Source organism: Drosophila sulfurigaster, chromosome 3, assembly GCF_023558435.1.
Source record: "Drosophila sulfurigaster albostrigata strain 15112-1811.04 chromosome 3, ASM2355843v2, whole genome shotgun sequence".
NCBI classification, from domain to species: domain Eukaryota; kingdom Metazoa; phylum Arthropoda; class Insecta; order Diptera; family Drosophilidae; genus Drosophila; species Drosophila sulfurigaster.
Window position 1 is genome coordinate 22033886 of NC_084883.1, and position 21279 is coordinate 22055164.

The following is a 21279-nucleotide window of genomic DNA, read 5'->3' on the forward strand; positions in this document are numbered from 1 at the left end:
AAAAAAACTACTTATAGTTTATTTAAAATGACTTGGAAGGAGGAAGACACTGAGAAAAAATAAGGACATGTATTAATTTAATGTTTAAGAAGTAATAAGAAAATTTTCTTTTCATGCCTGATAAGATTGAGCTAATATTTAACCAGTCCGTAATTTCAATAGTGAACGGGCTAATGCATTTTAATTTATTTTACTTTAACTCTTCTGTATTATCAAAAATCAGAGTAAAGCAAAATATAATGCACAAATTTTTCATCAATGCATTTGACTTTAGAATCGGCTACCGCATTGGTTAAAAACGATTTTAAATGTATAGCAAATTACTTTTAAAATAGTTCTAGACTTTTAAAATGTACAAGAATATTTTAATAAAGAATCAAGAATCATTATTAAAGAATTAAAGCCTAACACAAAATGAATTTAAATTCATACCGTAAATATAAAGTTTGAAAATATTCAAAAACTAAATTAAATTAAATCAGTGAATATGTTTTTCTAACCATCCACTAGTTGCAAAGTATGATATTGTAAACAAAATATTAAAAAAAAAAACGACTAAAATAAAATGTATAACTAGACCAGCATATTCGCATATTTCTCAATATTGAAGAATTTCTTGAGCGTCCTTTCTTTGAAATAGCTTGGATATATTTTAAAATGTTATTCATATATTGTACAATTATCTAAAGACACATATTTTATTATCAAATGATATGAAAAATATTAAAATATGCAAGGTACAAAGAAAAACTGTTCAATTTCATACTAAATGTTTTGACAAAGGCTTCAAAAGAAAAATTCTTTTAATGAAGTTTTCTCAGCAATTTTAACTATTTCAAGACGAATGTCAAAAGAGTTTATCGGCATAATAAATGTAAAATAGACCAATCTTAATAATAATTCCAGTGATTAAATCTGGGATTGGGAATGAATTGAATATGTTTGAATAGCTAAAAGGCATTTCAGCATTGTCTTAATCTCAGTGTATAACTATGTGCATGTTAGTGTCTGCCCTGCAGCCAGCATAGTCGGCTATATTATACAATATGTACATATTGCTGGCTATACATAGAGAATGAGATGATATGGGATGAGAGCACTAATGAAGTTTCGGTTCGTCCTTTTACAGCTGGCTGCCCCATTGTTTGACTTTGCGTCGCATTCTCTTTCTCGCCTCGCTCAGCCTACAAGACAAGCTCATAATGTTTACACAGCCGTCGGAGTCGAGTCGACTTCTCACTCTTTGCCTCTGTCTCTGTCTGTGTGTGTGTGTGTGTGTATGGGTGTGGACTTGTGTCCTGTGTGTGCGGGCCGGGCCGCAACCATTTGCCTGCTCTGCGTGGCAGTCTATTTATTTATGTTTATAATAGGATTTTTATCAAAACTTTTTTGCCGATTCCCATTCTGTAATGAGTATTTAAAAAGACACAGAAACCACCAAACTGACAGCAGACCCGCAACTGCTGTCGTTTGTCTTTGACACGACCATTGGCAACAGGACAGCAACAGCCTCCAGCTCTCCACCTCTCCTCTTCTCCCCACTCTTCACTATTTAGAAGGAAACCCGCAGAACGTGCGGCCATCAACTTTGTGTCGCTGCTCATTCACACCGACAACTTTTTATACTAATTTGCAGCAATGTTCATTCACTCATTATACTTAATAATGTCGAAGCTCGTTGTTGATGTTGTTGTTGCTGCCACCCTCGAGAAACAAAACTAAATGATTGCCAAATATTTGTGCAAGTTTTTTTTGTTTTTGTTGTTTTTTAAGCGCATTCATCTCATTATGGTTTTCACACTGACGAACGAGATCTCTCGACTGCTTTGTCAGTGGCAGCCAAAAAACCGTTTTGTGCTCACATTTCGGCTTTGGCTTTGGCTTTGGCTTTGCTTTTGGCTCTGGCGTTGGCTTGGCTTTGGTTTTCCCCGGGCGGCTCGGCTTCTCTTCTTTCTATTGCTGTTGCTGTAGCTGTTGATGTGGCTGTGGCTGTGGCTGTTCCTGCCACTGTTGCTGGACTCATTAGTCGTAGCACTGTTTTAGCTTTGACTGAATTTAAATAAATCTGCACCTAGGTGGCACTCATCCGCTTTTTGCACGCAGTCTATTTTAGATTTCTGTTGCTGTGTTATTTGTTTCGGCCAGTTTTGGAAGAGCAAAATTTCCCTTGCAAATTCTCTGCTTAAATACGCCTAATTTAATTTGCTTTTTCCTGCCACTGCAGGCACTTAGCCAAAAACGCTTCATGACTCCTCGCTTTCGTTTTCTCTGCGCTTCTGTGTAATTAAAACAGTGGTCGAGAATTAAACCAATGTCAGGCCATTCGACTGTTATAAGCTTCAAAGTCAAGGACCTCAAGAGCCACTTCACTGGGAGATAGATAGAAAGAGAGAGAGAGAGCGAGAGAGAGAGAGAGAGACAGACAGAGAGAGTGCAAAAGATGAGCAAATAATGAAGCAAAGAAATATTTAACTAACATATGTAATCATCGTACAAAACTTGCAAAAGTATTTTCATTTAATACTAATAAAAACTAAGAAAACTATATGAAACAGTAGTAAAAGTCTGAGATCGTAATGTGGTGCACAAGAAAAGAGGTTTTACGTTTAATTTCATAAAACTTTTGCAACCAGCATTACAATTTAATTAAAATATTCAAACTATTTCATAATGTGGTAAAACTATTATGCTAATTTTATGTAGAACTTTGTGTAACATTTTATGTATTTTTATACATGTTACTCATAGGATTAAAAGCAAAGCAAATATATTCCTAACCTTATGTCTAGTTTTTGATATATTTCAGTAATTTTTCGGTATATCAATTTGGTATATTTTGTTGATAATACTGCACTGTTTAGTTATAATTGAAAATTAGCAGCGAGTATTTCACTTTTCTCACTCTTTTTTCATATTACTTAAATTACAACATTCTTTTCTTTAGATAAAGTAGATACCCGAGCAAATAAATTGCATCTTCGTGCCAGTTGAGTTGATTAAATTAAGAATGCACGTGCATTAACATTGACTAGACCCTTCTTTAACAATGACAAAATGATTATTTGATTGCACGATGAGCACAAACCACAAGCGACCAATGCAAATAAGAGCAAATCCCAAGCAAAAGTCGAGCTGAAGACACGCTTAGATAGTAATTGGTATGGAGGCTGGGGTCGGGGGAAAAAAGGAGGGACAAGTAATGACAAGTTTTCAAAGCGTCATTAATCATTGAAAGTTCAGAAGGACTTAATCCATGACAGCCTCAGAACTAAGCCAACAGGCAAACTAAGCAGCTGGGGCAAGCTGGGGCAGCAAAAACCAGTCGAGCTGTCGATATTTGTTTTTCGGGTTGCTCAAATTAAGCAACCGACAAAGTTACGTCTTACTTGTTGTTGTCTCTGCGATAGTCGAAGAAGAAAGGCAGCAAAAAAATACTTGCAGTTTTCTAAGTAGACATTTATATTTATTTTATGGCTCAGTATTGGTTGCGTGTGTCCCTCACCCTCCCTTCAGAGGGTGTGTGTGTGTGTGTGTGGTTGGTTGTTTGGGACAAAATTATGTTTCTCATATTTGTTTGGAATGCTTTGGGCGTGCTTTTTTTCTTCTTTTTGCTGCTGCTGTTGCTGCTGATGTCGTTGGTCGTAGCACTAACCACAGCCATGGGACAAGAAGAGAACACAGCACAGGACACACATACGTGCCACTTCTGCTCGTAGATAGGACATTCCCTTTGTCTTTTGTCTCCGGTTTTGAGCCACAGCTACAGCTCCAGCGGAACTCGCTTCGACTTCGTCCAAGTCATGCAGATTGCGCACAGCGCTTGTTTGTTTTGCTTTGCTGGCTTTTTTGAGCTGCTCGCTCACTCGAAATACTGTAAATATTTTTAATTCTTTGCCAGCGCCAGGGGCAATGGCAATGGCAATGCGTTTGCCAGCGTACACAGAGCGTATAACATGAAGAGGGGGCGGGCACCTCACCGCAGCTCACAATGAGGCGCCGCTTGCCGGCATTTCAGCTTTTAAGCTAAAGCTATGAAAATAATTTGGTCCTGAAATACTTGCGGCTTTGCTGGGCAATCGGAATGCTTTTTGTGGTCCACACAACAGCAGCAGCAAGCAGCAACAACAATAATAATAATATGTATGCTTGATGAAAGCAACGTTGACGATACTCGCAACAACAGCAGCAACAACAGCAGCAGCAGCATCGTGTTGATTAAGCCAAAAAGGAGGAAAACGCACACGGGTACAGGGCACATTGTTGTCGCCAGCCAGTCAGTGTTCCTTGTCAGCTTGTCTTTTACTTTTTTTTTAGTTGTAGTTGTTAAGGGGTATGAGAGAGAGAATGACAAAGTGGTGAAGCAGGCAGCAAGTGGATAATAACTAGCGGAACTATGTGCATTTGTTTTATGCAGCAAGTAATGAAACAACAACAGAATGGGCCAAGCGCGATGGCAGCCAACCAAAATGACAACGCACTCAGTGCCGCGGGCCACGCAAAATATGGCGGACGGAAATTGTGTGAGCACAGTGAAAAGTTTTTTTGCCAGCTGCTCCTCCTCTTGTTTCGCGTTGCCATCTTCGCGTCTTGAGCTCCTCCCTTGAACGGTTGGGGGCGTAAAGTCAAGAGCGTCAACGACGGACGTCGACGTCATCAGCTCAGCATTTTTGCAGCTGGGTTCTTTGCATTTTTGAGTGCCCCATACACACACACATACACACACACACACATACTCAATTAGATGCTGGCAAAGCAGGGGGCAAGCAAGTCTTTGTGCTGCAAGTTGCTTTGTCATTGCCGCAGATTCAACTTAAGAAATGCATAACTGCATTTTACATTTTCCACAGTGCACACAATGCACCAGCAGCCGAAGCAGAAGCAGCCAGAACAGCAACAGCAGCTGCAGCATTTTCCGCAGCCGTTCATCTACGTTTTCCACTTGCCCAAAAGAGCGCTCGTGCATGCGACTCTGTATTGTGGGGTGTTTGTTTTTGGGGCGGTGCAACCCTATAAGGGGGGGACCAGCACACAAATTAGTTTTAACCAGGCATTGTCACGCTGTGGTGCACCCCATTGTCGAGCTCGTGGTTGCCGATTAAGTGAGGCTTCTGCTACTGCTTCGGTTTCACTTGCTGCTCCTTCGTGGTGCCGCGTTTGAAAGTGACTTTATCGCTGCGCTGCAGCTGCACTTGCTGTTAACGCCAATTTCTACTCAGCGCCTAATTAATTTTACCATTTTGTTGCTAATGAAGTTTGCCACATAGCATGCAAAATTAATCACACATAATTGATGTTGAATGCCTCGAATTTCTGAGACAACTAACATAAAAGAAATTTCAAAGAAAGAATAATATCGAACATCATACAAATCTATGCCAAATGCACACACACACACACATGCAGTCAGCAAATGTAACAGTTACAGAGTAAGCGAGTGTGTGTGTGTGTGAGTGCTTGAAATGCAACATGTGATACGCTGTCCTAGTTCCGCGGCTATTACTGCGCTGTTATGCAACACAATGGCACACATAAACCTACGTATGTGTGTGTGTGTGAGTGTGTGCATGTGGGTTTGTATGTGAGTATAGGCACTCAGGCAATGGCCATTGAGATTTCAGTTTGCACTCAGAGCCAAAGCTCAAAGCTGAGTAAAAGCTCGATTTACTCAAACTCCAAACAGAGGCTCAAGCTCAAACCGTTAAAAGCTCAAGCCAGTTACCAGTTAAGTTTACAAGCAAGCTTTTTTGTGTTGTATGTGGAACACAAGCTGAGAACTTGAACAAAATGCTCAGCTAAAAAAAAACATCGAAAGCTTTTAGAACTAAGAACTAACTTATAACACAAAAGTTGCCATACACTCGGTTTAGTTTCTGGCGTGTTTCAAAAGCTCTTCATAACGAAACATAGTTTTGGTTTTGTAAAACTGTAAACACAACAAAACTTTCACAACTTTAATATCCTAGCAGACTCACTTGAAATATTTCTTCTATTATTTTCTTCATATTTCGTGTGCTGCTAGGATATCACAGCTTCGAAATACCGAAGATATATATTTAACGTATACATCTTTGGTTTTGTGCTTTTGTACTTACATTTCGTTAGGTATTCTGTATTTGAAAAATAACGAAACAAAATACAATACACACGGCATTAGATATATCATAGTTATTTTTCAACCGACGGGGGCCTGAGACGAAGCCCCATTTTCGTATGTGATGCATATTTACAATGTCGAAGCAGAAGGATAATAACATGTTATAATATTTTAACATATTGTTGCTTAATTCTAAACTTGTTCCATTAGAGTTGCAATTGCTTAAGACTAGAGGACTGCATGGCAGGCATGGATATTACAAGGGACATTAGAGATACATAGCATTTGGTAATCGAGATAAATGAATGCTAGCCACTTACCCATGTCATCGATAATGGGCGCCATTCGCAGAGTTACGCCGATTAGCATCAGGCACATGAGCAACAGGAGGCAGGCAGTTGCAATGATTGTCCAGCGAGCACGCTGCGATAGATCGTGCGGATCGATCACCTGTCAATCGATAAAAAACAATTAACCGATATATTCTTTTAAAAAGTCTTTAAAACGTTTGTACCTTAACAACTTCTGTGTCCAAATCCTGTACAAGTATTTTGGGTTTTTTATGTCGATGGCGTTTTTTGTGGCGGTGCCTAAAAACAGCAGGAAGTATTATTAGAGAAAAGGGAAAGGAAGAGGCAAGGCCTAGTTTACGGTTCAAGCTCTAAACCTACAAAATGCTGTGCCATTATTAAATTACCCAGAACAAGCATGGAGCTATTGCTATTGCTGCTGCTGTTGCTGTTGCTGCATAATCCCCTTTTTCAACCTCTTTTATGGCGTAAAGAAAACAATAAAGATGTAACATGTTGTGTGAATGACTCGGCAAAGTGCGAAACGAGAAACGAAAAACGAGAGGCGAGAGTCGAGTCGAGTCTCGAAACGTTTCCTGTTAACTAAAGGCCAGACTTGGCAAACAAAAAGTGGATTTATTCCAGAAGAACGGTTGTATCAATATCAAGCTTAATCAATTACTCTTCAGCTGAAGGCCAAAACACACACACACACACACACACATACGGATGCACACACAAACACTCGCACACATCTGCTCAGCCATATGCCGCATCTGAAGCTGGAAGCGCAACAACAGCAGCTTAAACATATTTGGTCTATTTCCGTTTGGGTTTTGCAAAACTTCCGCATTACAAAGCTGCCACAATTTCCCCGCTCGCTGCACGTCGACAACGACGACGATACAAAAACAACATCGGCATTTGCCGCCGCCTGCCGTTGCTCGTTTCGCAACGGAAGTGCCTCCTGGTGGAAAAAAGCAACAGCACTTTTAGTCAGTCAGGCACTCAGGTAGTCAGGTAGTCAGGTAGGCAACCAACCAGTTGCGGGGAATGGAAAGGGGGGAAGGATGCACAACACAGTCATGTTGGGGTTTTGAGGGTTTGGTGGCCAGGTGGTGACAGTGAATGTACCGTGGCATCTACCACACTCTATCTCTCTCTCTCTCTATATATATCTCTCCTCGAGGCTGCCACACAAAGCTTGTCAATCAATTTTTGTCTGCTTTCTTTTTATTTTTGTTGTTTTTTTTTTTTGGTGGGTACTCTGGAGAACGCATTAGGCGATGTTTGACAATCGCTTTCCAGCTGGACATTTATTAGTGCAGTGCCGTTGAAGGACAACGACGCGGACGCTATTGTTGCTCAATGTGACCAACTGGCCAGCCACTGACCTTAATGTGCAATCATTTATAAATTCTCTAATCATTGCTTAAGCTTGGCCAAATAGCCGGAAAGCAGTCGCACAGTGGCGTCAGCGCAACATTATTTAATGCCAAATAATTTATTACGTTTGAGCACTTTTTGGCGACAGTGTTTGATAGCTGTTTTCCAGCTCACGATTTATATTAAAACTTTTAAGCACTTAGAGCTAAAGTTCATGGTGGAAGTGGAAGTAGGAAGTGAAGTCAATAATATGATTATATTATCATATTATTATCTTAAGCTTTTTAGATATTGTTGAAAATTCAAAAAAAAAACTTTTGAAGGTGATTATAATATAATATCAATAATATAATATAATAATAATATGAAGAGAAGTGAGAACCTACTAAATATTCTTTAATATTTGAGAAAAATATAATAATAAATTAACAACGCGTTCAAAACACAAATACAAAAATTCTTTTAATTATTTCTAACTAAAATGTTTAAACATTAAATAAAACTTTACAAAATATTCCTTGCTATATGGAAAACTTTAATTAAATTATTAGATTTTAATAATTGTAAAAGTATACTTCTATTATATTCCTAGTATATTTCTATACTTTAACTATTTTAATATTATATTTCTTTACTTTTGAGAAATCTCAAACAATTTTTGTACTTAAAATAAATAAAATATTGTAAATTTGTGATATTTTGTTTATTTATCTTTTAAGTATTTTATATTATATTGCTTATTCTATTTTATAATAAATATAAAACAAAATACCTGGACTATCTGAATAGTTTGCAGAAAATCATAAATAAAAGAAAACAATATAATCCTATTTTTGGTGCATTCTAAATAAATTTTAATATGATAAATAAGTAATAATAATACTCTTTTTATTTGCTTCTTCGTCTATTCAAACTATAATAAAAAAAGCTAATTGTAATACCTACACTTATTTAATTACTTTTAAGCTATCGAAGTAAATGAAAATGTTCTAATTATTATATTTTAATTATTACTTTTGGTCTATCTATACCCAAAGAATTATATTTGTGTTATTATATTTCGGCGCCATCTAAATGGTTTATATTTTTATTAATTAATCAGATTGGCTAAAAAGAAAACTCAATATTCTTTGGGCTATCGAATTGACCCGCTGTAATGAGCTTTCTTTTAGCTGATTGATTGTTTCGCTGTGACCTGAGCTTGTGATGGACATGTCGAGATAGCGGTTAGCGACTTACCGATGCTTTCTGCGATGTCGCTGATGACCGTCGCCGCCGCCAGGCACCATGTGTTCAAGGTCGTCGATTTTATCAGCGTCCGTGTCCATGTCGAGCTGCAGGTCGCACGGCGAGTCCTCGGCATAGGGGCATTGTCTGTGTGTGTGTGTGTGAGTGTGAGTGGTATAATAAATGACATTAGTTTGACAGGCGCAACGACAACAACGACAATGAAGATGATGATGATGATGATGATGTTGCCTTTGTGGCATTAGTTCTGTGCTGTGGGTTAAACCAGCCACTAACTGCCTACGTGGGAGGTGGTGAGGGGGGGACTTACATGGGCTGGGCATCGGGTGGCAGGCCAAGCACATGCACACAGTGCTGCAGTCCATTGGGCGTGGGATAAACCAATGCGGGATCTGAGCAGCGATGATGACGTTCTGCGGGGCGAACATTAGTATAAATTATAGCACTTGAGCCGCACTGGATGAGTGCACTTATTAGCGTGTACTTACTGTACTTCCTCTTGCGGCGTCGGTACTCATCATCGCTGCCTGTGCTGGGCGCCGTCAGTGTGCCGGGCATTGGCAGCACGGGCTTAAAGCTCTGAATTTGTTTGGTCGCCGACGACTTGGCTGCACTGCAGCAGCCAGTGGGCGCCAGACTGGAACCCGTCGATGTGGAGGTCATGCGATGCAGTTTCTCCGCCAGCTGAGCAGCGGGCAACGGCTGCTCATCATCCTCCTCCTCCATGGGAATTACGATGGCCTCGGGCATGGCAGCCAGCAATCCAGTGCTTCGAGATTTCACACGTTCCGAAGCCGTTGTTGGCGTATTTGCATAGCTGGGCAACGCGTGCAGCGACTGCGAATCACTTTGGGCCAGCACTGTGCTCACCGTCACATTGGCGCTATCCTCGGAGGTGTTCTGGCGCGAAAAGTAGCGTGCATAGGCAGCGGCTCCATCGAAATCGCTGCCTGCCCCCGAATAGCTTTCGGTGCAGGATAGTTGCTTGGGCAGCAGTCGCTTGCGTTGTGGCACCAATGCCTCCGGCTGTGGATGGGGCTGAGGATGAGTCTGTGGCACAGACAGCGAACCGATTTCTAGTGCCACATGCGGCTGCGGCTGCGGTTGCTGCTGCTGTTGTGGCAGCTGCTGTGGCAGCTGTCTGGCCAGACTGGAGGGAACATTCATGTGGATGCGCTACAAAAAAAAGATAGCAAAGTTAGATGTGAAAAAAAAGTTGGATCGATGATGCATTAAAGACAACCACAGTTTAACTAAACAAAGTGGTTCTATTCTTTATTTTCTTCTGAAAATTGCTGCAACTGATTAATTTTAAATAAGTAAACAAGTCAGAAAAAAATGTGATGAATCAATAATACGAAATCAATTTCCACTTCAATTGATTGAAGCCCAGTTAAATTAAATTGATGTTGCAAACAATTTAAGCTCGATTGGCTTAACAAATATTTTGTTCGTTTGAAAATAAAGAACATCCAATTTGAAGACAATTATATAATATGTTCCCATTCACGTGTTTATAAAATGCATCATGACATTTTGTTGATGGCAACTTTTCAGTTAGTTACGAAATTTGTGGCGTTTACTCTCCACGTCAATGCGAAGAAATCAAAGTTTGCATATTCAAAATGCAGTGCGGCATATTTTATGATTACCAATGTTCAATTTACCATAAAATGCACCAATCTACACTAGACAATTGTCTATTTTAGAAACCACAATAAAGGGAAATGAACAGCTTGCAATTTGCAATCGACAATTCTTGAAACACAAATTTTCACTATAGCTTGCGCTATAAATTATAGAAATAGTAAGGTAACTAAAAGTATGACTATACACTTTATTTTAATGCAAAATTATGAAGTGCGAATTTGGGGATAGCAGCCAAATCTAATTCCAAGCGCATCCATGTACAGCAGAATCGGGCAATACGGCGAATAACGGATTGCCCCTGGTTCCGCTATAGCGTCAGACTGATAAAACAACGAAGTAGACTGCTAGACTTATATCCTAATCTCTCTGTGAATTACATATATTATATAAAAATTACTCGAAATGTATTGTAAATCTATTCCTTATCTCCCACCACTACTGCATAATTAAGTTGAGCTTAATGGTCCAGCCGATCTCTTTTCTTGATGGAAAACCAATTTTTGAAAGTTAAAAGAAGTACGCGATTTTGATGGCGTTGCATCAGAAAAAGAATGGCCATTAATGTTGCATACCAGAAATTTCAATAGAAATTTTCGCGAAATAAACTGCTAAACACAGCTAATGAATTTAGTGCAATTTAAAATTTTGTATAAAACTAAATAAAATGATAATTTATTTCAATTTTTCCGATTAATTATAAAGATTGTGGTTTGTTCTACAGTAGTAACGCCTTCGTAATTTTATGTTAAAGTGTGTCGTGCAACATGGGCCAATTTGAAAATAAATCTCTTTTTCAAATAGACTTATGAAGTTGTATGAAGTTCAAGGGTGTTCAGGCATGAGACCAATTGTGTGTCGTGGAGATATTAATTCCTGTTCGATTGTATGTAGTTCAAAATGCCATAAGTGCCGTTTTTCTTTGAATTTTGCATTTTTATGTCATAAAAATGGGAGTAGACACGCCCACTTTCACAAATTATTCTAGGGACCTTCCTTAGTTCAAATAAAGAAACCGCATCAAAAAATCTCATGTAGTTTACGAGTTATTTATTTCCATCAAGAAAATTGGCTTCCTGGACTATAGTGCACCGGCAGTAGATAGTTAAAAAAAAAAAAAAGAAAAAGGTTTCGACAAACGTGAACTACGACAAATACGTCCTTATCATAGGAGTATGAGGTTTGGCCTGAATTAGTTTTCCTTAGAATGTGTTCTTGTGGGACTTTATTGCTGTATTGATTCACCTACTTAATAAATCTAAAATCTAACAAACATAATAATCATCTCTTCAGTCTACAATTATTTCTTAAACTGATAAATCTGATCTTCAATAAATAAATATATGACACTAACAATATTTATAGCATACTTTTGAGGGCAATGCCTCTTCAACCTGTCATATATATTAAAGTTTATCAAACTCACCGCCTGCTGTGGCATGGGCAACGCCATCGTGCGTGCCACACTGCGCGGAAAGATGGGGCTACACTGTGCGCTAATCGACTTGGCCTCCAGGATGCGCAGTCGCTTGGCCAGACGCGCCCGCTCCCGCGTGTCCGCATCATGGCCATGGGTCACGGCGATGATCTCGGCGCCGCCAAAGCTGACCGTGCAGCGAGAGCTGGAGTAGGAGAGACTCTCGAGGCTGCCGCGCAACGAGGCGGTCAGACTGTCGTCCGCCATGGTGGAGCTGTGCTGGCCACGCCCACCGCCCACCACAGTTGCTGTGGCAGTGGCTGTGGCGGTTGCTGTGCCTGTGGCTGTGGCGGTGGCAGTGGCCAGCGAAGTATTGTCGTAGCAGGAGACAGCCGGAGTGTGTGGCGCCGGATCGCCATTGGTCGTGGTGCTCCGTTGCACCTCCTCCTCGGAGTCGGAGCTGCTGTCGCGCTGCATCGATTGCAGCGTCTGGGCAGGCGTATGCGTTTGCGCCTGCACCAACAAACTGTGACTGTGCCTGGCCTGCTGTCGTCCCGACGAGTTGCTCAGCGTGCTGGCCACGCTATCCTCCAGCGCTGGCTCCACGCAGACCGTCGAGTGACGCTGCACGGGCAACGAACCGGAGGCCACCTCGATGTCATCGCAGTGCGCAGCTTGTGCTGGCTGCAGACCGCGCACTTCAACGTCCTCCTGCTCCTCCTCCTCCGGATCGGATTCATCCTTGCTGGCACGACGTGCACCAAACAGTTTGCGAGGCAGCAGAATGCGACCAATCGATTTGCGTTTCTTGGCGCGCTTGGCACGCTTGTGCTCCTCGTAGTCGCGGCGCAGCGCCTGCATCTTGTGCTCCACGAGGCTGCTGAACACGGCCTCGTAGGTGAGCGCACGCTGCAGATCGAGCAGTATGTCATTGGTGGACACCGCCTTGTCCAATTTGGTCAGCAGTTGCAGCGAGTCGCGATGCGATTCCAGTCCATCGCCGCTGCCTCCGCTGCCGCTGCCGCTGCCGCTGCCGCTGCCACCGCCGCTGCCCTCGCCACTGTTGCTATCGTCCGCATCCGCCATTGGGGAAAGTGTGCTCAAAGTGTTGTTTGTTGTTCTTCTTCTCGTTGTTGTTGCTGTGATTGTTGTTGCTGCTGTTATGGCTGCTGTTGTTCCTGTTGTTGTTGCTGTTGCTGTTGACGACTATTTGCATTATCCTCGAGTGCGGCTCTGGCTGGGGTCGTGGTCATGGATTGGGCACATTGATCGATTCGCTCGCGTCCTCGTCGTCGTCGTCGTCGTCCTAATCCTGACGCTTGTCATGTAGTTGCCACGCCTCGCGCTCTCAGCCACATTGACACTGTGCAGCTGCTGCTGATGCGTGGCATATTTCTCCTCCACTATTGTTTACTCTTTTTTGCAGTCGCAGTCGCAATCGATTTCAAATTCAGTTAACAGCGCTGCGAATTGGCATTCAATGAATCTCGATTGTGTCGTCAACGACTCGAAGTGCCTCCAAGTGGCGCTTATGGGCGAATGCCGCACACCTGTAACAAAAGACACAAACATTAGACTAGCAAATTCGAAAACTGTGATAGCGGTTCAATAGCCCGCCAATAGACAAGGCCGCACATCTGTCCCTCTCCCCTCTCTCCCCACTCTCCCTCCTCTTATCTACTCTCGCTTCCTTGGCAGCGAGGACAACGTCAACAGTTTGCCAATAGTTTTGCACATTTCTCTGATTCTGTTTCTGATTCAAATTCAGTGATACACCTTCTCTCGGTCGCATTATTCATGAGCATAGCTTTCTACTTGTTGCACACACACAAACACTCACACACACACAGGACTACAGGTGAAAAGCGAGAAAAGGATGTCGTCAGTGGTGCCAACTCAATACATTGACTGCAGATATCAATTTCGTTGTCGCCAATTCCATGGATTGTGCAATTTGTATTCAAGTGGAACTTTTTTGGTCCATTAGCAAATATCACGTATACGCAACGTTTCCAAATATATGCGAAAAAGTTTTGAATAATATTATATTTTATAGAAATAAATAAACAAATAAATAAGAACTTTTAATTCTAGTTTCAAGAAAAACTTTTTGGTATATTAGCTAATATTACGTATACGCAACATTTTCCCATGTTTGTGAACAAGTTCTAGTATAATTTACAACTTTGTTTGGTTGTAGGTAACCAAATAAATTAACAAATAAATAAGTTCGCTTTCAGTCAGTTTAGTTTTAAGTAGAGGTTTTCGGTCTGTTTGCAAATATTACGTATACGCAACGGTTGCTAATATGTATATGCGAAAAAGTTTTAAACAATATTATACTTTATACAAATAAATTAAGAAATTAAAAGGAATTTTCAAACTGGTAAAACTTTTGGTATATTAGCAAATATTACGTATACGTAACGTTTTCCAAATGTGCACATACAGTATTATATTTTACAAAATTTAACTTTATTTGTTTGTAAATAACGAAATAAATTAACAAATAAACTAGAACTTTTGTAGTGATTCTAGTTTCCAGACGAACTTTTTTAGTCTATTAGCAAATATTACGTATACGTAGCGTTTGCAAATGGGTGCGAAAAAGTTCCATTGTATTTTACCAAATTTGTATGAATGTATGTAACGAAATAAATGAACAAATAAATAAGAGCTTTTTCAGTCATTTTAGTTTCAAGTAGAGGTTTTTTGTGTATTAGCAAATATTATGTATACGTAACGGTTGAATGTGAATGCGAAACAAAATAAATAAATTAATAAAATTAAAAATTGTTGCAGTTAGTGTACTACCACATCAAATTTAATTAATTAAAATCTATTAAGTACAATTAAATACCCTTTCATTTAAAACATGAATGGAAAGACTATTCATTTAAGCAATTATTGGATATTTTGGTTTATTTATTACCTATCAATAATTGCTAACTATATAAAAAAAATGCTCGCAAAAATAATGTAAGTGTTATTTTTTAATATTATGGATGAGAATGGAATCATTTACCGATGTTGTCAATTGAGACAAGTGCAACCTGATGTGGAAAAACAAACTTGACTTTCGGAGCATACAGAAGGTATGAATGCGTTGTAATTAAAAACAAAAGTTAAAGACATGTAAATTTACTTGCAGCAGCACTTTGAGAGTGGACTTTGGACTACAGAGCTGGCAGCTTTATATCGCCAGGGAGTCAGAGACAGAGCAGCTGCCTGGGTGCAGTGAGGCACTGTGTACTGTGGCACCATGGCACTGGGACACTGTGCTCTGGGCCATTGGGCGTGTGCCAGCTCGACTTCAACTGCGACAGCGACTGCGACAGGTTTCCCCACGGCCGTTTATTGCGCTTTTTGTCGCCGATGCTGCTGCTGCTGCTGCTACTGCAGCAGTCGTTGCAGCAAATAAAAATATACAATGGAAATGGATATTGTTTTCATTTCCGCAGTCGCATTTGGAATCGCAATCGCAATCGCAGTCGTAGTCACAGTCTTCTGTTCATGTGCATGACATTTGAAATATGCACACAAACATTGAGTTACAATTTCTAGTAGACATGGCGGGGTGTGTGTGTGTGTTTGTGTGTTAGGCCTGCCATGGACAGCGATGCAAATGGCGCACAATAAGGGTCATAACAATGGCGCCATCAACTGCAATGCCAAAGAACAGCATCAACAACAACAGCAATGGCTGTAATAACAAAAAATGATTAAATGTGGAAACACGCTAAAGGCGGTAACAACCCTGGCAAAAGTTTTTAGCTCTTCAGTGTATTTTAATATTTTTTTTGTTGGGTTTTATGAGCAAGCATTCGCGTGCATTTAAACGCCTTGTGGCAGGCGCTAATTAAACGATACGGCCGCACATTGGCCGTGTAATAGAAAAAGTTGTTGCCGTAGTATGCATAAATTTCCACTAGGCGCAAAGTTAACCGCATCGCCATTAGCATTACCATATTACCATAGCACAGAGCGCAGAGTCTGAAGTGTGGAGTGTAGAGCGTACTCTCAGCGTACTCTCAGCATACTCATCGCATAACCACCTGACGATGGGCCATGTTGCTGCTGCTGTTGCTGCTGCTGTTGCTGCTGCTGTCTAAGCATCATCTCAACTGCCCGCAGCCCACAATATCAAACAAGGCACGCATGCAAACAAGCTGGGCACAAAAGGCGTAGTGAAAGTGAAGGGCAGAAGTGAGACAGAGCGAGAGCGAGACCAAGAACGAGACCGAGCAAGAGAAGACACGCATAAATCCAAACAAAAACCACATGCCTTAACTCGGCAATGCCAACAGTCGCCGCAGCAGCAGCAACAGCAGCAGCAGCAGGCGTCGCAGCCAGGCCAAAAATAAATCATTCGAGGACATAAAGAGAAGGCAAGCACAAAAATTATAACTGTTGCTGCCGCTGCCCGCCGCAAATGTAAATAACAGGCTGCAGCTGTTGCTGCTGCTGCTGCTGCTGCTGGCGTCACAGCAGCAGAGCTCGCTCAACAGTTGAGCCCAAAGTATACGAGAGAGAGAGCTGCTCTCTCGCATAACATTTAACATGACGCTCTCTCACTTGCTGTTATGGCTCTGCAAAGCCTCTGTTAACAGCCGCCAGGCGACTGTTGCTTCTCCTGAGTTGTATTGGTGTGAATACAAGTCTGTGTTTCTGTCCATGTACGTGTGTGTGTGTTTGGTGTTTTTGTCAACAGCAAAGTTTTTCTTCTTTTTTGGTGAAACCAAACCAAGCAAGCACTTGACAGTTTTTCCATTAAATTTATATGATTGTATTTGGAAACCCCAAAAACTTGCTGTTTCGCTTGTCAATGGCGCGCATTAACAATGCTTAATTAGCACTCTACACGGAGTGAAAAAGCGAGGCACATGCGTTCGTTCGAAAGCTATAAATTTGATTTTTAATTTTTCAGCATGGCCAGCAGCTAATCCATGAAAGTTGTTGAATAATTCGTTGGCGCAAATAGCCGCTCAAATCGGAATTGGAATTGCAAATGCAACTTTGTGTGAAGAGACGAGAGGATGAGGGGGAGGCGGAGGCGGAAAGATTCCTGGCTTAGAGGCAGCTGCTTTTGGCAGCTGCTTAAATTTAATCAACTTTTCGCTGGCCGAAGCTCTCATCTCACAGCTCTCGGCTCTCAGTTGGGTATTCAATTATTGACGCCTCCTTTTCGCTGCGGCGGCCTTCACACAATTCAGTGGGCGTGGAATCAAATGCAGCGAATATACACAAAAGGCGAATGCCAAATAAAACATGCACATGGCTTAAAACACATGACACCGAAACGAGAGAAGCTCAACGGACGACAGCAACAACAACTACAAAAAAAAAAAAATGCAAATAATATGTAAACGTTGCCTAATAACTAACGGATACTCTTCAAAATGCGTGAAACTCAGTCAGAAATCGCAGAAGAATCTCATTTGGAAAAGCATATTTAGTAGCAATTTCATACTTTAAATATTTCTTTTAAAAATTTTAATCTATTTGAAGAGTAAAGTTAGTTGGAATTCCATTTATACATATACATAGATACAAATCCCTTGAGATATCGTTGAAATAAATTCTAATTTTTACAGTGCTTTCTCAACATCAATATGTACTTAGTCTTTAGTCAAAGTTGATGGTGGATCTTTCATATTTAGTAGTAAATAATAAAAATAGTACACTTAAATGTCAATATCTGACAAATTTATAAAATATAAACTACTTCTAAAGCATAAGGTATATCGATTAAATCAATGACTATTTGCAGACTTCCTTTTAGTGTAAGTTGTTTTATTTGTGATTCTTTAAAATGTAATACAAGTAGTAAATTACTGCAACATACTTAAATCACAGTAGAAAATGATTGCAATACACTTAAATGACAGCTTCTCTAAAATTCAGAAAAAGTATGCAAAATTTGCTCTGCTATAAAGAATGAAGCCTGAAGATATCGTGTAAATCAAATAAAATAAAATAAAATAAAATAAAGTAAAATAAAATAAAATAAGTACAAATAATCTTTTAGTTGATATATAATATAGTGAAATGACAACTTCTCTGAATTTCTGAATATATTTATAAAACTACTTCCAAAGCATACCCCATCTCAAGGTAGCTTTAAAAGCGAGGTATCAAAAATAAAAACAACAAAAAGAAAACAACCAAAAAACCAAAAAGGAAACAGTTTTTGCACTGGCACGACCTTTGAAATTAGAGTTCTGAGATGCGCACGTAAAGTTTCTGTGTGTGTGTGTCTTTGTCTAAGTGTGTGTGTGTGTGTTCGTCGTGTACAACAGCAAATTCAAAATGAGTCCTTGGCCGCAACGAGCTGCAGCAGCAGCAACAGAGATGTCCGGGCCCTCCCTCCTCAGTCAGTTTCAGTCCCCAGTTTCAGTCTCAGGCCCCAACAGCGTGTCAGATAATTAGTGAAAACTGTCTGTGAAGAAGAGTCTGTCGCTCGGTCGAAGTCCGAGGCTCCACGTTCACGTCCATGTCCACGGCAATGTCACCGCCGTAACAGGCGCAATACAAACCCAATGGCCCCGCCCCTTATACCCTTCCCTTGCCTCTCTGCCTCCCGCTGACAGCCTTCGTCCAGATGAGCCATATGAAATGCAGCCTGACAGTTTTCTGACACAAACACAGATACTCGTATGTACCTACATATGTATGCATATGTGTGTGTGTGTATGCATTTGCATGTGTGTTGAGTTGTTGTTGTTGTTGTAACAGTTACAGCTCAGCTGACAGCCAGTAGACACCATCTCTGTTTTTGCTATTGCTTCCACTGATTCTGCCTCTGCTTCTGCTCAAGCTCAAATGTTTGTCTCGCAAGAATGCAACGTATCTTTTTGAGGTTTGTTTTAGCCTCTGCTTAAAAGCAAAACTTTTTGCTGTATCAATGCTGCCAACTGACCTAAATTCGGGCCAATTCTGTCGAGATGGAATCAAATTTATTTCGTACTCATAGCAATTAGAAGCCACAACAATGCTACCATCAACCATTTAGACAACAAAACTTTCCACAAAATAAATAGAAATGTTCCATTTCAAAATGTCTAAGTCTTCACATGAAATTCGCCTGCTGAGAAATTAATTTGGGAAAGTTCACAATTTAGATACTTAAGCAAGTGACAAACCAATTTGGCACCATTTAACATACTCATGCTTTGAATTCAGAGTTTATAACAATACAAAAATATTTTAAATGAAATTTCAATTGAAATGTCACAAGTATGTTGGAGTATACAAATTTGACAGCACGACCTCAAAATGTAAAGAAAAAAAAATGTAAAACATAAAAGAGTAAATTCTTTTTAGTATCAAATGCTAACATATAAATAATAGTTTACCAATATTATTAGAATATGCAATAGCAAAAAGTTTTATAAATGGAAAAAAAAGACGAGGGATAAACATGTTTTTATATCACACTAGCAAAATAATGAAGCAATACAACATTTTTTCCTAATACTAAACGTTTGTGGAACTTATAACAATATAAAATATTTAAAATACAATTTAAATTGATAAGTCAACCAAATGTATTACATGAAATAATTAAAAGTTATAATCAAACACTATGCGACTATGCGAAAATATAAGCACAGCAAATTTAAGAGAAGAATCTAAGAGAAGAGAAAATATTTTATTATCAAATTGAAAAAAAAAAATTAACAATTTTTTTGTGTAAATGAATTCTGAAATGACCGAATTCGTGCATTTTTATTTTATTTAATAAATAATTTTTATTATCTTACTATTTTCAAAGTTTTTATTAAAATATGTATTCTATGATGACAACACATATTTCTTTTTAAATAAAAAAATAAATACAAGGCACAAAGTTATAATACTCTCCTACCCTATGAGTAGCGGGTATAAAAAGTCAAAAGATAAACTTGTTATCATTCCACAACAAATGAATAATGAAAGCAATTAAACATTTATTCCTTAGGCATTTATGCTTCAACATAAACACAAGCGGAAATAAATGTATTATTCTCTGTGGACCATGTCAAAGGAGCGCAATCGATTTGACAGTGATAGATAAACAATTAAGCATTTTAATAAAAAATTATATTTGACATATTTGATGAAAGAAACTGGCCAGCAAATTGAATAGATTAAAGCTCCATTCGAATGAGAAATACACGTGACGCGTTCTGTTTATTAGTTTTAGTTGTGCATACACACATATATTTATAGACCTTTTGCAGTCACATCATCACCAATCAGCCACAGACCCCGCAATCGTCTATAATCGATGACAGAGTAAATCAACCATCGAATGGTTGATATAAACATGCAAATGTTTATTATACAGCATTGTTTTGATTTGGATTTTGGATTTTGAATTTTTGGTGTTTGCCTTCGCCGTTTATTTGTTGTGCAGCTGTTGCTGCGTTTGGCATTTTTATGAATGGGCCAGATCTTCATTCCAATGCCATTGTCGTGTGGGGGTCGGGGGGGGCAACAACAATAAAAACCATTTAATTTTTCCGGTTAATTTACCGTTTCATTTGCCTTTGCCTTCGTCTGTCTGTTGGTCTGTTTGCATGTCTACTTATTTGTCGGTTTGCTTTTACCCTCGATGCGCAGTATATAAATATTGCGTATACGTAATGTTGTCCTTGCAACCGAACTCCGCGCGTTAGTTCCATTAATTTTCACAGTAAATCATGAGCGCCTTCGTTCGTTATGTTCGAGCGCGAGTTCGTGCGAATGGAGTGCTTATTTATTTTGTTCTTTAAAGTTTCCTTTTGTTATGCTGTTGGCGTTGGTATTGCAATCATGTTGCCTGCTGATGCCGTCGTTGTTATTGTTGTTGTTTGGTAATGGCAAAACATTTGTTCATGTTCACAACCAACGTTCGAATGACAATCGATTTGTGCCACCCTGAACGTAAATACAAAATCAAATATGCATTACAATTGGCCTGTTGGCCAACACAGGAGGCCTTGACCGCCCCTTTGGCCGTTGCCGTTGCCATTGCTGTTGCTGTTGCTGTTGCCTCAAACTGGACTTTTGCCTTTAGTTCTCACCACTGCCCGCACCGCAACGCACCGCACCACAAAAACCTCAATCCATTCCCAGAAAAAGTTCTGTTGCTGTTTTTCTGTGTGCATTTGCAGGCAACACTTGTAATTTTAATGGCGCGTTCGCTTCCAGATCACTTGCAAGGCAGCTGCTGC

The 21279-nt window shown here is 39.8% G+C and overlaps 1 protein-coding gene across 5 annotated transcripts in view; it reads right to left on the reverse strand.

The window, feature by feature from the left end:
• LOC133841468 (pneumococcal serine-rich repeat protein) overlaps positions 1–21279 on the reverse strand; it is a 91523-nt gene that overhangs the window by 57001 nt on the left and 13243 nt on the right. For all 5 annotated transcript variants that reach the window (XM_062273986.1, XM_062273985.1, XM_062273983.1 and 2 more), the window contains 6 exons: positions 12092–13632; positions 9507–10194; positions 9329–9431; positions 9010–9144; positions 6609–6684; positions 6415–6544 (listed from right to left, as the gene is read on the reverse strand). In XM_062273986.1, coding sequence (XP_062129970.1) covers positions 6415–6544; positions 6609–6684; positions 9010–9144; positions 9329–9431; positions 9507–10194; positions 12092–13168 — 2209 coding nt within the window. In that variant the 5' untranslated portion in view covers positions 13169–13632. The remainder of the gene's footprint in view (positions 1–6414; positions 6545–6608; positions 6685–9009; positions 9145–9328; positions 9432–9506; positions 10195–12091; positions 13633–21279) is intronic.